This window comes from Sinocyclocheilus anshuiensis, unplaced genomic scaffold, assembly GCF_001515605.1.
Source record: "Sinocyclocheilus anshuiensis isolate Anshui unplaced genomic scaffold, SAMN03320099.WGS_v1.1 scaffold517, whole genome shotgun sequence".
Taxonomy (NCBI): domain Eukaryota; kingdom Metazoa; phylum Chordata; class Actinopteri; order Cypriniformes; family Cyprinidae; genus Sinocyclocheilus; species Sinocyclocheilus anshuiensis.
This window is the reverse complement of record NW_015536535.1, coordinates 1,361,221-1,376,309: the sequence shown is the minus strand read 5'-3', so window position 1 is coordinate 1,376,309 and position 15,089 is coordinate 1,361,221. Positions and strand designations below refer to the sequence as shown.

General features: G+C 36.1%; 1 protein-coding gene across 1 annotated transcript in view; it reads left to right on the top strand.

Annotated features, from left to right (window-relative positions):
- Positions 1–15,089, top strand: part of tmem131l (transmembrane 131 like) — a 64,831-nt gene that overhangs the window by 13,033 nt on the left and 36,709 nt on the right. The window contains exon 4 of the mRNA XM_016495465.1: positions 10,921–10,992. Coding sequence (XP_016350951.1) covers positions 10,921–10,992 — 72 coding nt within the window. The remainder of the gene's footprint in view (positions 1–10,920; positions 10,993–15,089) is intronic.

The following is a 15,089-nucleotide window of genomic DNA, read 5'->3' as shown; positions in this document are numbered from 1 at the left end:
CCCCCAACCATTCGAATTTCTGTAGGCGGGAATTCTTTTTAATGATATTCTAATGAGCTATCTATTGATATCACAAAGCCCGGAAACCAACGTTGTAGTCCAAACGAGCCGTTCTTTGTAGTTCTTGAAAAGGGATTTTTAAAAAACTAAATATCTCCCTTTGGAGTGGACTTTGCGATTTGTAACTTTCTAGATCTTTTTTATGCCCAAACATACACACTACACACTGACTAAAATTAAAAAAGTGAAAAAGCATAATAGGACCCCTTTAAGTTAAGTGGTCTAAATGTATTTATCTGTATTTATTCGTGGTTCAACGGATCACAAATCTCACGGTTCGGATCACATTATGGTTTTTGACCCACGGATCGGATCATTTTTCGGATCAGCAAGAAAAGAAAAATATTTCAATTTAATCTTCAAATCTTCAAAAAAATAAAAAAAAAACTTCTACAGTTGGATGTACGTCATAATATGGAGGAAACGATGTCACAACTTGAAACCCTCCAAAATCTGGCCCCATTTGCTTGCATTGTAAGTTCCTGAATGTACTGGGGACCGAGTACAGTTGTAAATACAACAAAGATTATATACAACAAGTACTTTATACAAGAAAATACTATTGAAGTCTTTTTACTTCAAAATTGTATATTTAATTCAGTGTTACTTGCCTTTTTTAAAACATTTATTAGTGAAATTAATAGCAATCCGAGTTAAAAAATTTTTCCAAGAATATCCTACACCATTTTTTATTTTTTGGTTTCAGTGAACAATTTAAAAAAAATTTTGCAACATCTTGCAACAAAGGCTGTCAATTGTCTGTCTCACTGACACTGAGTGGACTCTCATCTGTGAATGTGGCATAATAGCTTCCTGAAGTGGCAATTTAAAGATAGCCGTACTGTATTGTATGTTCTGCAGTTCTCTCTCTCTCTGGTCGCTAGTGCTAATTTTCACACCTCCTGCTGTGCTACGCCCTCTCATCTCTTCCCCTGCCCTCTGCCAACACCACAAATAGCTTCAGCTCTGGCATCAACTACATTCCATTAAGCCCAAAACATTCCACAATGTTTCTTCTATAGATCTTGAACACTAATATTTAGGGCCGTGTACTTGTGTTATCGTGGATGAGTATTTCACTGGAAAAAGAACAACAACAAAATTTCAAAACAAATTTGCCATTCTTCACCATGGGCTTATTGTGGTTTTCTTTTTTTCTTGGTTGAATTGTTGAAGGATGATTGTGTTTTTGTGTTTGTTTTGGCAACCAAGATGTGTCACGTTGATGCCAATTAATGGCAACACATTTATTGCTTGTGTGTTTATTGCTCCTGTCATGTGACCCACTGTTGTGTAGTAACCAGTAACCGTGGTCACCTGTCACAAAGCCATGCTAAATATAAATGAGATCTATTGAAAACAGAGCTGATAATTTTCATTTTGTTCATATAATCGTCTTTGGATTTTGCCATTTGTTATTTGATTGGTAGAATGCTGTCTTATTATATTTGCTGAATTTTGGTTCAAATGTATTGCTTCCCTTGAAATTGTTGACTCTGACAAACCACCAAGGTCAGAGTAAATCAAAAATGGTGACAAAATGTCAATAAATTTATTGATGGATATAATATAAATTTAATGATGAATGGTTTTGCTTATGTCTTAAAGCAACAAAGCCAAGATTTATTTTGAAGATATTTTTATGGCCAGATGGGACAAAGATTAACCTCAATACAAATATAATACAAATAATAAAGTATTTATTATTGTTGTATAAAATAATTACAAATAATTTAATGTGTATGCATAGTAATCTAAACTAAATAATATATTTCTACATTCGATCTTAAACAGGACATAACTTTTTGATGTATTTTTTTAAATAACAATTACAGTATTATATAATATTATAATATAACTGTGCAAGTCTATATTACATAGTAATATTTTCCCTTCTGTATTGTGTAATGCAGGATAGGAAGTGTTAACTTCTCAGGTTGTACCACAATTTTATTCTAAAAACAAAGGTGAGCTATTGTTTTCACAAACTGCTGAAATAGTTTTTTGGAGTAATCACATGCTTAATCAGAGCTTAAGGTGCATCTACCCCAGAATATTCCTTGAAGGCATTCACAGTTGCACCTTGAACAACAGTATATATAAAAATACCAACAGGCACTCACGTCTGCTCTTCACGGGACAATGAATAACCAAAAACACGCTGCTGAAGCATCAAGAGAAAAGTCAAGAATCTAGGGATGCACCAAAATGAAAATTCTTGGCCGAAACCGAACAAAATGAAACCCTGGGCTGAAGGCCGAATACGTTTCTTCGTGTTTTTTTTTTTTTTTTTTACGCCATTGCATAAATTAAATAGCCAAAATGTGCTTTTTACTGTTTTGTCTTGCTTTTCAAAGAAAAAAAAATCTATTACAAAACAACAATTTAAAAATATTTAACACTGAACATTTTTAACATTCTAGCAGACACTATACCAACAAAGCACAATTTAGCTTAAAATTAATAAGTTAGTAAAATAATATTTTTTGGCCATCAGACCCCCTTCTTGAATTAGGCATGCATTTTTTTACTGTACAATTAAAAGCAGCCTTGCTGAGAAGAGATTTCTTTTAAAACATTAGAAAATATTACAGAAAATGTTACAGATCTTAATTTGAACACTATATGTGTGATTGTTATAATAAATGTGTTAACAGAGCTGTTTTAATGATTATTATCATTATTATTGTCTTACTTTTTATTTTATTTTACAGAACAACAGTAAAATTACAATACTAACATTTATGAATGTTGATAGTTCTTGCTTTTTCTCAACTTTTATTTTGGCGGAAACGCGCAGGAAGACCTCAGCACTTTTTGTTGACAACAGCAGATTTATAAATAAGTCATTACGAATATGTCATACGTATCGCATTGTCACATGCCTTGTAAAAATTCATAAAAATGAGACAGCAACTGACGAGCGCAGATTTTCCTCGCGCTTTGGACTTTGAACCCTGGTTAACAAGCAGATAGCGCCACGAGCTCGTGCAGGGCTGTCAGAATACATGCAATGCATGCGTGTATTAAAAAACATAACGTTTTGCAGTTTATTTACTTATTGTTTAAGGTAATTTCGCGATTTCAATCATCATACAGTAAATTGGCAACAATCACCCCTTCCTCTTTTCATCGAAGACATGCGATGCAGTACAAAACAGTCTCTCGCTGTCAGTGCTTGTAATGATTTTTGCGTCTTTCTCGGACAGTTTTAAATGCTTCCACACTGCTGACATGTGCTGCATTAAAGAGTGCGCACCTCTCACTCTTTTCTGGTTGCCATTTGATCGCGTCATATCATTTTTCGGTACAATTTATTCGGTCTTTTCGCTTATTCGGCCGAACACCAAAAGAGCCGAATAATTTCGGTTGCCGAACATTCGGTGCATCCTTACAAGAATCCATTTGAAGAGACATTTTACTTGCAAAGCATCCAAAACAAGGAGGATGTTCAGAATACTGTGTTTATAGAACAGTGTTTTTCTTTCTGCTTAAAGGATAGTTCCACCAAAAATCTAAATTGTTACCATTTAGTCACTCTCAAGTTGTTCCAAACCTGTATGCATTTTTTCTGCTGAACACAGAACAAGATATTTTGAACATGACAAAATAATTCGGGAACCATCAACTGTTTGATTACCCATGTTCTTCAAAATATCCTCTTTTGTGTTTAGCAAATGAAAGAAATGCATACAAGTTTGGGTGAATAATGAATTGGGTAACATTACGGAGTATTTGAATATCCTACTTCATGTTTTTTGTTTTTTTCTTTTTTTGCATACTCTTTGAATGTGGTGAGGCTGTTGGCTCCTACGTCTGCTCATCATCAGACTCCACAAGCAGACCATAATATGCACACTGGTGTACAGTACAGATTGCTTAAACATTGAAACATGAAGCTGAACTCAGATCAGCTACTAAGTGTCATTTCTACACTCCTAACCCCTGCATTATTCAAATTACCTACAACTTCCTGTTTCAGTACACACAGGAAATGAACACTACACCCTATTTCAAACAGCAGTGTTTTTTTTCTTTTGTGATGGGAAGTGATGCTACTGCCAGCAAAGTGATGCGTAGTGTGAGAAATGCCAATGGTTAGCTTTAAAAAAAGGTTGGAAACCAGATTTTTTTTATACCGTAAATTAATAAGTACTAAAGTGTGGTAACATTTCATATTTATTTTTTTCTGACATTCACTACAGTTCAAACGTATAAGTACAGTTTACATAAAAATATTACACAGCACAACTGTTTTCAACATTGATAATAATAAATGTTTCTTGCTCACCAAGTCCAAATAATTAAAATGATTTCTATAGGATTATGTGACACCGAAGACTGGAATAATGGCTAGCTTTGAATAAATTACATTTCTAATTAATTAGAAAACAGGTATTTTAAATTGTAATAATGTTTTACAGTATTACTGTTTTTACTGTATTTTGAAAAAATAAATGCAGCCTTGATAAGCAAAAGAACTTTGAGCACAGACCCATTGTATGCTACTCTACAGGTTCAGGAAACAGTCTTCCATAAAATGCGTCACACAGCATCACACACGGCGGGCTTGAGTGAGCGGAGGCCGTCGGCCTTGAGAACGGCATGGCCGGCGGGCTTGCGGCAACCACATGTGACGACTCCGTGCTGGACTCCGCTTCGTCCATGGTGAAAGCTGATCTGGCGATCCACAGCGTGCGTGAACATTTGGGTGGCGTTATGCAAATCTTCCCACACAGTGACGTAGACATGTGGGGGCGTGTTTAAACGAGCCGTTTTAGGAGGGTGTGGACAAGTCTTAACTTTTATAAAGAATATCTCTTTGGATTTGAGGCTTTAGTCTTTGCAACTTTACAGATCTTCTTTATGCACCAAGAGCTTGTAACACTCCAAAGAGAAAGGAAAAATTTTAATTGCATCATATGACCCCTTTAAAACATCTTACACAAACTTTTGAATGATAGTGTTTTTGTATCTTAACTACATGTTGTCATATAAACAACCAGTCAGTAACAACACCAAGTGAAGTCTTGAAAGCTTAAACGCAACAAAGTTGTAAACTGTATGTGTTTGATTCACTAAAGCCAGGCTCACACTGTTTGATTTTTAATAGTCCTTTACGATTGTTGCTTGTCAGACTGCATGATCATGATGATCATGTCACACTGTGGGATCTCAGTTGTCATTAATGTCAGACTGTCCAAAAGTCAAGACGCGATTTAAAAACGGGTGCGTGCAAGAAAACTTGTCCGGAGTTTTGCCTTATCAACCCATACATGTTCAGTGACTGCAAGCTGCATTACACGTGGGGCTGAAATGTTGGATATCATGAAAAGTATATGAATGGTGGCAATACCGGCGTATTTTAAGAAGAATAGTGTAAGCAGCACTACACGCCCACATAAAAACAGCGGCGCAACCGGTGTTTATCATAGCAAAGGCAACATATATGAATTCCGTGAGCTTATGATGGGAGCACCGGAGTTTATGGCAGTTAGAAGAAATCTCTAGCATTAATTCTGAACATGGCTTGTCTTGAAAAACGAAGACAGTTTAACGTTCGTCGTCGTAGAAGTCACACTGCAGGACAGTGCGCCAAGTCTTCTGACACTGCCAGAATTTCGTCGGAGGTAAAATTTGATCGCAAAAGTCATTAATCGGCTGTCGGTGAGAATATGTCAAACCAGCGAATAAAGACTTCAGATTTTAGCCTAGGATTATAGGAATCTTTTAGGATTTTCAAAATTGGTCTCAGATGATCAAATCATGGCCAAAATCGCACAGTGTGAGCTGGGCTTAAAAATAGTAAGTTCATACTTAATTGGTTGCACTCGGTGTCTCATTCATATTTTGCGAGAACAGTTAATGCGTTATTTGAAACTATTATAATAACCGGTTCTCAGTTCCCAACCATAACAGAGTGGCATGACCAATAACGAAGTGCATTTAATTTACACAGAACTAAAAAAAATAAGCTCACCTGAAACTTACTCTGGTTTCTGTTTCAGCATAGACAGGATGTATACCCACAGGTGCCTTGATTTTTTTTATTTGATAGTTGATAATCTGATGTTCATGCAGTTCAGTGATTCAGCATTCTCCAGAAATTGCTCCCACTCACACAAATACAGGTAAAAGACAGCCGCCATGCTATTCCCTGATTCTTTACCTCTTGGAGCCAGTACAGTGTTTCTGTTTTACCTCTAGGCATACTATACGTTAAAGGCCTCAGAGAAAGGCAAATACACCTAATTGTGCTTTTATCATTTTTTGACACAATCATTGGATGTTCTGGAACTTCTATAGCTGTGCTCACCACCCACTGGCAGCCATTTGATAACATAGCCGGCTGTTCAACTTTTGGACCATGTATCAAATCTACCCCGTGTCTTTTTATAAACTCGCTCAGTGTTAGCTGACCGAGGGACTTGAATTCTGTGTAGTCCAGAATTTAGATTGGGGTGACTGCCATGAAGTTTAACAACATGAATAACTTGTTTTACCAGTGTGATAATGGCCAGACAGAAACCTGTAACCATTTTATTTCTTCTTCTTATTTTTTCTTTTTGAAAGTCAGTCCATATTTGATGCTCTTCCAGCTTCTCTATGTTCAATCTACTTTGTTCATTTCCCTTTTATGGAGAACTTTGAAGCTGTTCAAAGCTATAAACATGTTATCTGAGGCTTAGATGTATTCATAGAAGTATTGTTGGTTTGTTTCATATGTTCTTTCCTGGAACTGTTACAGAAGCGTTCATACCTCGAGCTATCCTCTTTCTGTTGGTAATCAGTTATGAAGGCCACTGATATGTGTCTTCATGTCAGAGGTCCTAGCTGTTGAAAGCCTGGACAAGCCACTGACAGTGTTTAGAGAGGAAGGATTCCCCCACGACTCAACTGATGGTCTCTTCTACTTGCTGGAACCCCCTAGAGCTTCGGTTTTTGACCATTAATAGCATATTCAGTAAAAAAAAAAAAAAAATTACATTTGCATTTCGTCCAAGATTCATACATGACTTTCTTCTGTGGAACACAAACAGAGTTTTTTTTGTTGAATTAATCCATCTTTGTGAGTCCATATAAGGCAAGTGGGTGGAACCCTCAAAGTTGACCCTAATCCATACAACCCTGGTTGATGAATGTTGTCTGAAGTGAAATGATAGGTGTGTGTGAGAGAAATACTAATTGTTTAAACTTTTTAAGCGTATGACCAACTGTCATATGTAGGTTCATGTTGTGAAGCGTGGAGTAAATGTGTTCTAAAGCTCACGTGAGAAATGATGCACTTTTCTCACAACTTTCACAATGCGCTTACATCACGCTTCACAACATGCTGATTTACATCGTGTTAAAGTCATGAATGTGCGTATGACTGTTGTAAGCGGAAGAAATGGTGTGTAGTTTTGGGTGGAATATCCCCCTAATAAATAATTAAGCGATGATTGGGGGGGGGGTTGGGGTTGGCATTTTATTTATAAAAATGTAAGTTGTCGCATACATTTCAGCTGGTTACAATATAATGAACTGACATTGTGTCTACACAGGATGCGACAGTTTTTGCATCGTGCCATATTTGATGGTCCATTGATGGTGTGCGCACACCAAAAGCGAAGTGAATATTTGCATCGTGTTATCGCTCTATATACATTGCGTAATGTTCTCCTTCATTTTCTGATACAACCGGACGTGTCAATAATAAGGGTGCAATGATAAATCGATTCATGGAACGCTTCTGCGATTTTCCAAATGCATCGCGATTGTCAGAAATCGATTCTGAGCTTAGTTTTTACTGGCACTCTAGGCTAGTTTTTAACTGCACGCTCAAATGCATGAAGAAGAGCACTTTTGCGTTCGGCTGAGTAATGTAAGTGGTAAAATGTACTTGCATCTCAGCTTTTATGCTTTAATGATGCCAGATTAATGTAAACACAGCCCACCGTGAACACTCTTGTAATTTGCTTCAACCTTTAAGAACTTTATGAATGATTATTTTAGAGTCAAGTGGTGTGTGTGTAAGGAACTGGAAGCGAGCAGAGTATGGCTGTTACTCTGCAGTGCCATATGCTGTTAAAAACTAAGCTCAGAATCGATTCCAGAGAGAATCGCGATGCATTCGGAAAAATGCAGAATCGATTTATCATCGCACCCCTAGTTAATAAGCTCTTCGCTGATTGGCTTGCGCGACAACGTGTCATTTGAATTTTCCGCTCGAGTTGAATTTTTTCAACTTGCGCGGAAGACACGATTGAGGCGTATATCGCGCATTCGAGGCAATATCTTTGCATCATTTGCAATGCCCGGCGAAAATTTGCACCTTTTCACATCTTTGCATTGACTTTATATGTAATCTACTGGCGTGAATAATTAGGTTCACTTTTGGTGTGCACACACAATGAGGCTGTCTACACTGGATGCAACAAGCGACCGTTGCAAATCATTTGAACTTTGTCTCAGTATGTCATACATAGAAGGAGGGATCAGTTTATTGACGGTGACGTGTTGTTGTGTCACACTGTGCCGCATCCAGTGTAAACAACGTCATGGATTATAATGGGTTCTATAGTATTTTGTCATGTTGCACCACGCTGCTCGCATCCGGTGTAGACACGTTGTGAGACTTGTTTATATTATGACTTTGAGACTTGTTTAGTCCAAGTATGAGATATACAGTGCTGTGAAAAGGTTTTTGCCCCTTTCCTGTTTTTTTTAATTTTTTGCATATTTGTCACGCTTAAAAGATTCAGATCGCGCACTTGGGTTATGTAGCAGGACAATGATCCCAAACACACCAGCAAGTCCACCTCTGAATGGCTCAAGAAAAACTAAATTAAGGTTTTGGAGTGGCCAAATCAAAGTCCGGACTTAAATCCGATTGAGATGCTTAAACAGTCCATTCATGCTCGAAAACCCTCCAATGTGGCTGAATTAAAACAATTCTGCAAAGAAGAGTGGGCCAAAATTCCTCCACAGCGATGTGAAAGACTCATTGCCAGTTATCGCAAACACTTGATTGCAGTTGTTGCTGCAAAGCGTGACACAACCAGTTATTAGATATAGGGGGCAATTACTTTTTCACGTAGGGCCAGGCAGGTTTGGACAGCTTTTTTCCCTTAATAAAAGAAATCATCATTTAAAAACTGCATTTTGTATTTACTTGCATTATCTTTGTGTAATATAAAAATTTGTTTGATGATCTGAATCTTTTAAGTGTGACAAATATGCAAAAAATAAAAAAAACAGGAAGGGGGCAAAATCCTTTTCACAGCACTGTAGGCTGTGTCAGTAATGTTCTGTTTTCAACCCTGCATATGCACACACATTGAGCATTTAACTGCAATGCCAATTCACAAAATCTTTTGATTCTTTATTTTAAATGGTTTTGATTAGATTTGGATGAATTTGGGTAATTCGTCTTTTTGAAGGATTCATTAAAAGAACCAACTCAGAAGTCATTCATTTCAGGAATTGGACTACACTGCTTGCGTGTATGTTTTTGATTCATTAAAAAGAATCAGATCATTCGAGTCATACACGTTGTTTGTGAATCACACTACACTGGATTTTATGTTGTTATTTTGTGCAGCCCTTGAGGACTTAAAAAATTCAAGAAACATTCAAGTTGTTGTATTACGTTTTATTAAGTACACAGTATAGAATTGCATTATATTCAAAATATAATGTAGGCTCACAATCATAACTCGGATAAAATATGATTTATTTTGCCATTGTGCTCAAGATTCTGCTGTGGGGGAATACTGATACAGGAAAAGCTTGTATTTTTGTACTATTTCTGAAACTTATAAACTTTTAACTGAAACTTCTATTTTTTAAAGCATGATGCAGAGTAAAAAGATCAGTGTTGGGATTTTAAGAATGTACATCACAAATAATTAGAAAAAAATGCTTTTCATTTCACTGAACACAAGGTCATGTTTATCATCTCACAGTACCAAAACCCATTTAGCTCATTCATCTCAAAATTCAACAAGAAAACTTCTCAGAACAACTTAATTGCCCTTTTTTTTGTTGCACAGTTTCCCTTCTTCAGTTGGTGTTTTCAGAGAAACAAGCAGTTTATTAAGCATTAGGAGAGTATAAAATGAGCTGATTTGCCCTGCTGCCCACTTTAACTTCCTGTTGTTTTTAGTTTCCTGTTACCATTTTGCACACTTGATATGTTTTGTAATACATTATGATTCTCTGGTGCTTGTTACATGGTTTGGGTGTCTGAATTTTGCAACCTTACTTATAGCTTAGTTTGGTGTTTTTGTTGAGTTCACTTCATAACAGAAGGAAGCTCATTTAGCTTTTCTCAGTCTGTTTCTAATGTTCATATAAAATCACATGATATTCTCATGTATCTTTAAGTGTATTATGCAGACGTGTGTCTCTCAAGAACAATGAAGTCATTCCCTAAAGACTGCCAACAAACTTGCTCTGTTTGTGGTTTATTAACATTCATGCATGTGAAAAGATGGCATTGTGTGATAAAGTCAGTTCTCTTTTGCCTTTTCAAACCAGTGAAATGTCATCTCAGAGCAAAGTCCAGGCACAGAACAACAAAATTAGTTTTTAATGCAGATTTAAATCAGGATTTTACATCCTGAGATCTTCAGTTAAATCAAATGGAGTTAGTTGCTGTGCTTTTTTGCATAGTACTACACAGTAGTCATATGTTTTGATTTGTTCATGTGTATACACTATCCAGCACATCATACAAAATTTTCCCTTCTTCCCCAGAGAGGAGCAAAACTTCTCTGGTGGTTTTGATTCTCTTGCTCAGTATTTTTAAAGCACTTTTTCATGTAAAAAGCTTCGATCTGCCTGACATTCACATGTATTTCTCTCTTTTCTCCTCAGCTCCTCGTTTTATGTGCAGGAGAGTGGGAGACAGCTCCTGTTTCAGCCGCCCACATTGGATTTTGGACTACAGTAAGTGTTTTATATTTTATACTTTATACCCTCGATATCAGCAAATACAATAACCAGCATGTTATTTAGGTGTGTATATATGATCTTATATCTCCATAATAGGCTTATAAAACTCTCATTTCTTTTCAAACCATACTAATATATTTAAAAGAAGTCACATGACATAAACAATGACAAGTAAGTGTTCATGTTCAAATGTGGATGGATTGTTTTGTCAGTATTGTTGTTTATTTATTAGTACTGACTCGCCAAATTTTCATTTTGACCATAAGGTGCATTTGTAAGTGCATTTTGTGTGTACGTGTGCAGCAGCATTGCTGTAAATTGGCTTTTTTAGAGCATGTGATGAATGTAGCAATAAACCGCATATAATATTTATATGAGATTTACTCTGTGAGTGCAGTGAAATGGAGTAACAGACATGAAAGGGTGGCAAGGGGTGTTCAAACCATGTTACTTTGTTACAGAAAAATAATGCGTTTTGCACATGCGAATATTCATTTATATTCATCCAGACCTGACTTTTGGTTAAAGGCATATTGAGTTTGAACATTTATATAATACAAAGATTTACAACAAATTTTTAGCTGTATGTTTATTATGATGTTTAGAAATATTGGCTATAACTGAAAATAATTTTAGAAAAGGTAATACTTTTTAAAACTTAACATTGTTTGTCACGTAGTTTATAGCAATTGGTTAGGCTTCCATTGTAAGTGCATTGCTATAGACGCATGCAATTTTTTTTTTATATTTATGAATTGAAGGTTAGTCAGTTGTTGCCACAGATGTTGTTCATGAAACCTAAATGGTATTTTAAAGTCCGTTCAGTTGGCTTCCTCTACAGACAGGATGACCAAATATGGCTGAGTTTCTTTTCTTCTGATGGAAGAAAGAACAGTGGCAGAGTTTGGAGTGGACTGTACTGCTCTCAGTATGACCTTAAGAAATACCGAGTTGGAAAGTTGTGATGTCTGTTCCAATGCTGATAGTCCCAGCTGGAGGGAGCATTACTGGTGGTTGTGACCTTTTATTTGGACACTGAGCCACATGGCTTTCTTTGTGTGATTTAGAGCTGCAACAACTAATAGATAAAATTGATGATAATTATTAATGAAAATAGTGATTTATTTAAAAACTAAAACTGCTTATTTTAGGTTTTGTCTTCGTTAGTGAAGTCACTTCGCAGGAATGAAAATGTTATTTCTATGTAAAAAAAAAACGTTTCTAAAGCTTCAAAGAAGTTCACAGGCATGTCATTTCATGCGGTCATTGCTACATCAAGTGCTTTGGCAGAGTGCTTGTGTTGTTCAATGCTTTTGAAAGGTATTTCATCAGGGCATACATACAAGTGCAGGACACAGCACATATGTAAATAAAATCTTACATTTTCAAAGGCAAAGAGTTTAAATTGCCAGCAATTGACCTTTGTCAAGGTATCACTTTTGGCCAGGACATAATTGACATTTTACGGTTATATTTTTATTATCCAAACATTTCAGTTTTGCAGAAGGCTCGTCCTAACTTGAAGTGTGTATTTAAATGTTTGTGCTGTTGTTAAACTTGAAATACTTTGTATGCTATTATATAAACCACGGGGCAGTCATGGCCTAATGGATAGAGAGTCGGACTTGTAACCCGAAGGTCACGGGTTCGAATCTCAGGTCCGGCAGGAATTGTTGGTGGGGGGAGTGAATAAGCAGCGCTCTCTCCACCTTCAACACCACGACTGAGGTGAGACCCTTGAGCAAGGCATCAAACCCCCAACTGCTCCCCGGGCGCCGCAGCATTGGCTGCCCACTGCTCCGGGTGTGTATGTGTTCACTACTGTGTGTGCGCACTTGGATGGGTTAAATGCAGAGCACAAATTCCGAGTACGAGTCACCATACATGGCCACACGTCACTTCACTTTCACTTATTTGCTGACAGAGGATCCATTTGATTCATGATGATGATCAATAAAAACATTGTAAATGTAAGTGACTAGAGGTATATCTTTAAAAAAAGTGTACTTCAATATTTAATCAGTATCCCAATCCAGACATTACAGCATGAAAGTAGTTACCTCAGGAATACCTCAAGGCTACATATGCAAATAAAGAAAAAAGGAATATTAGCTAAATGGCTTTAATGTCTTCTGAAAGCCATAAAAGTGTTAGAAATGTTGCTGTTTTATCTTTTACACATTATAATTTAATATGCATATTATATTTTTATAAAATCTTATTCTCCCATATAAATATTGAATATGATATTATAAAACATTTCCACAGAATTAAAGCCTAAAGATCAGCCAGTGTTGCTAAACCAAATAATTGCTATTTTTTTTCTTTTTAATAGTTTCTTTTTAATATTTTTTTAAACAAATATTTTGAGACCAGCTGCTCTAGATACACAGAGTGTATTGGTGTATTGCATAATGTTTCTCTGCACATGTATGCACAGGTAGGTAATAGTCTACACCTTGTTTTTCCTGGTACATGTTCCTGCAGTGATGCAACACACACTAGTGCTTAACCTTTCTGCAAACAGGCATCTGGCAGCTAATTTCGTCAGCCCTTCTGCACCACCATCCACATGTTATTATCTGTCTTAAACACTCACACACACCCCTCATTCTCCCATTACTGTGTCCCACATGTAGAGAGACAACAGCTTAGACCTGGAATGACATTGCTTGGGCAGTGCTGCATAATTTTATTTTACTTCTGCTTTCAAATTTGGGACCCTTTTGCAAACAAGAGATTGCCCAGTTCTGCCTTTTTATGACTAATAACCGATACACATCTATTTTTTTTTTTAAGTTTCAGTTATTCAGTTCTTCTTTTTGATTCAATAAACTAAATTAGCATGCAAAAAAATATTTATCATTTTATATATTTGTATTTGTTTCAGTATGTTAATTTTCATTAATATATTATTGTTGTTGTTATTTATGCAATCATATTTCTAAGTAATGCCATTGTTAAATTATAAATTGAACTGAAATAATTTTTTCTGTGATGCACTAAAATGAACTTTTTACAGAAAAGCCAAAAATCAAAAATAATGTAGCATATTTTTTGCTTAATGTTTTATTGTTGTATGCATAAAATAGACTCTGTTTTGGTTGAATATTTTTGGTTGCCAAAAGTTCACTGCATCACTATTTTAAGTTAAATTGTATTTTTTCTTCTTTTTTTAAATGATTTTTTAATGTAATTGTTACATGTTTTTTACCATAATTCCAAGATGACAACACGTGACATTTTACTCAGAATGACTCAGAGTTATGCATTTCTATGGCAACACTATCAACGTATTCACGTGCTCTCAGAACATAATTACTTGTAAGCTGGGAATGTTCTGAGAGCTACAACTTGGACCATGTGACTCCTGCCAGATTCATTTCGGTGCTGCTTATGTGCTACCTCTGAGTCCGAAGACGTGGACTGCTCTGAGTGGAACGTCACATGTTATCATCTAGGGTTGTGCCGATAGACGATAGTATCTTGTATCGACGATAGACAGATATTGCCTGTGGCTGATGCCTTTGACGATAGCAAGATGAGTCATCACTGAAACAGCGGAGTACTGTTGTTCAGCGCGCGCTGACTGAATTCTGACTCGCGAATTCTCTTATTATAAACAACAAAGTGCAGATGTACGTGCGATGTAAGCAGTGGTGTAATGTAACGAAGTATTTTGAATGAATCAGTTGAATAAATGATTCAGTGATTCACTCATTAACACAGTCGAATGCTTTGTTTCTGAATGAATCAGTCGTTTGAATGAATCGGTTGAATATCAATGACTCACTCATTAACAGTCACTTGCTGTCACCTACTGGCCGTTTTAATTTCACATTTAGACAATTTTTTTCTTGTTTTAAATCATTTCAAATATCAGTATTCAACGTTTTATGTTAAAAACAAAACATTAGGCCTATTTATGCATCTGAAACTGCAGTTTAAATGCATCCATGTCCCTTATGAGATGCATAAACTGTGTAAATACATCTAAATGCAGATTCCAGAAATTATTTCTTATGTTGGAATGAAAGACACTAAGTACCGGATGAAGTGCTTCTTATTCTTACCCAAAAATACAAAATGGA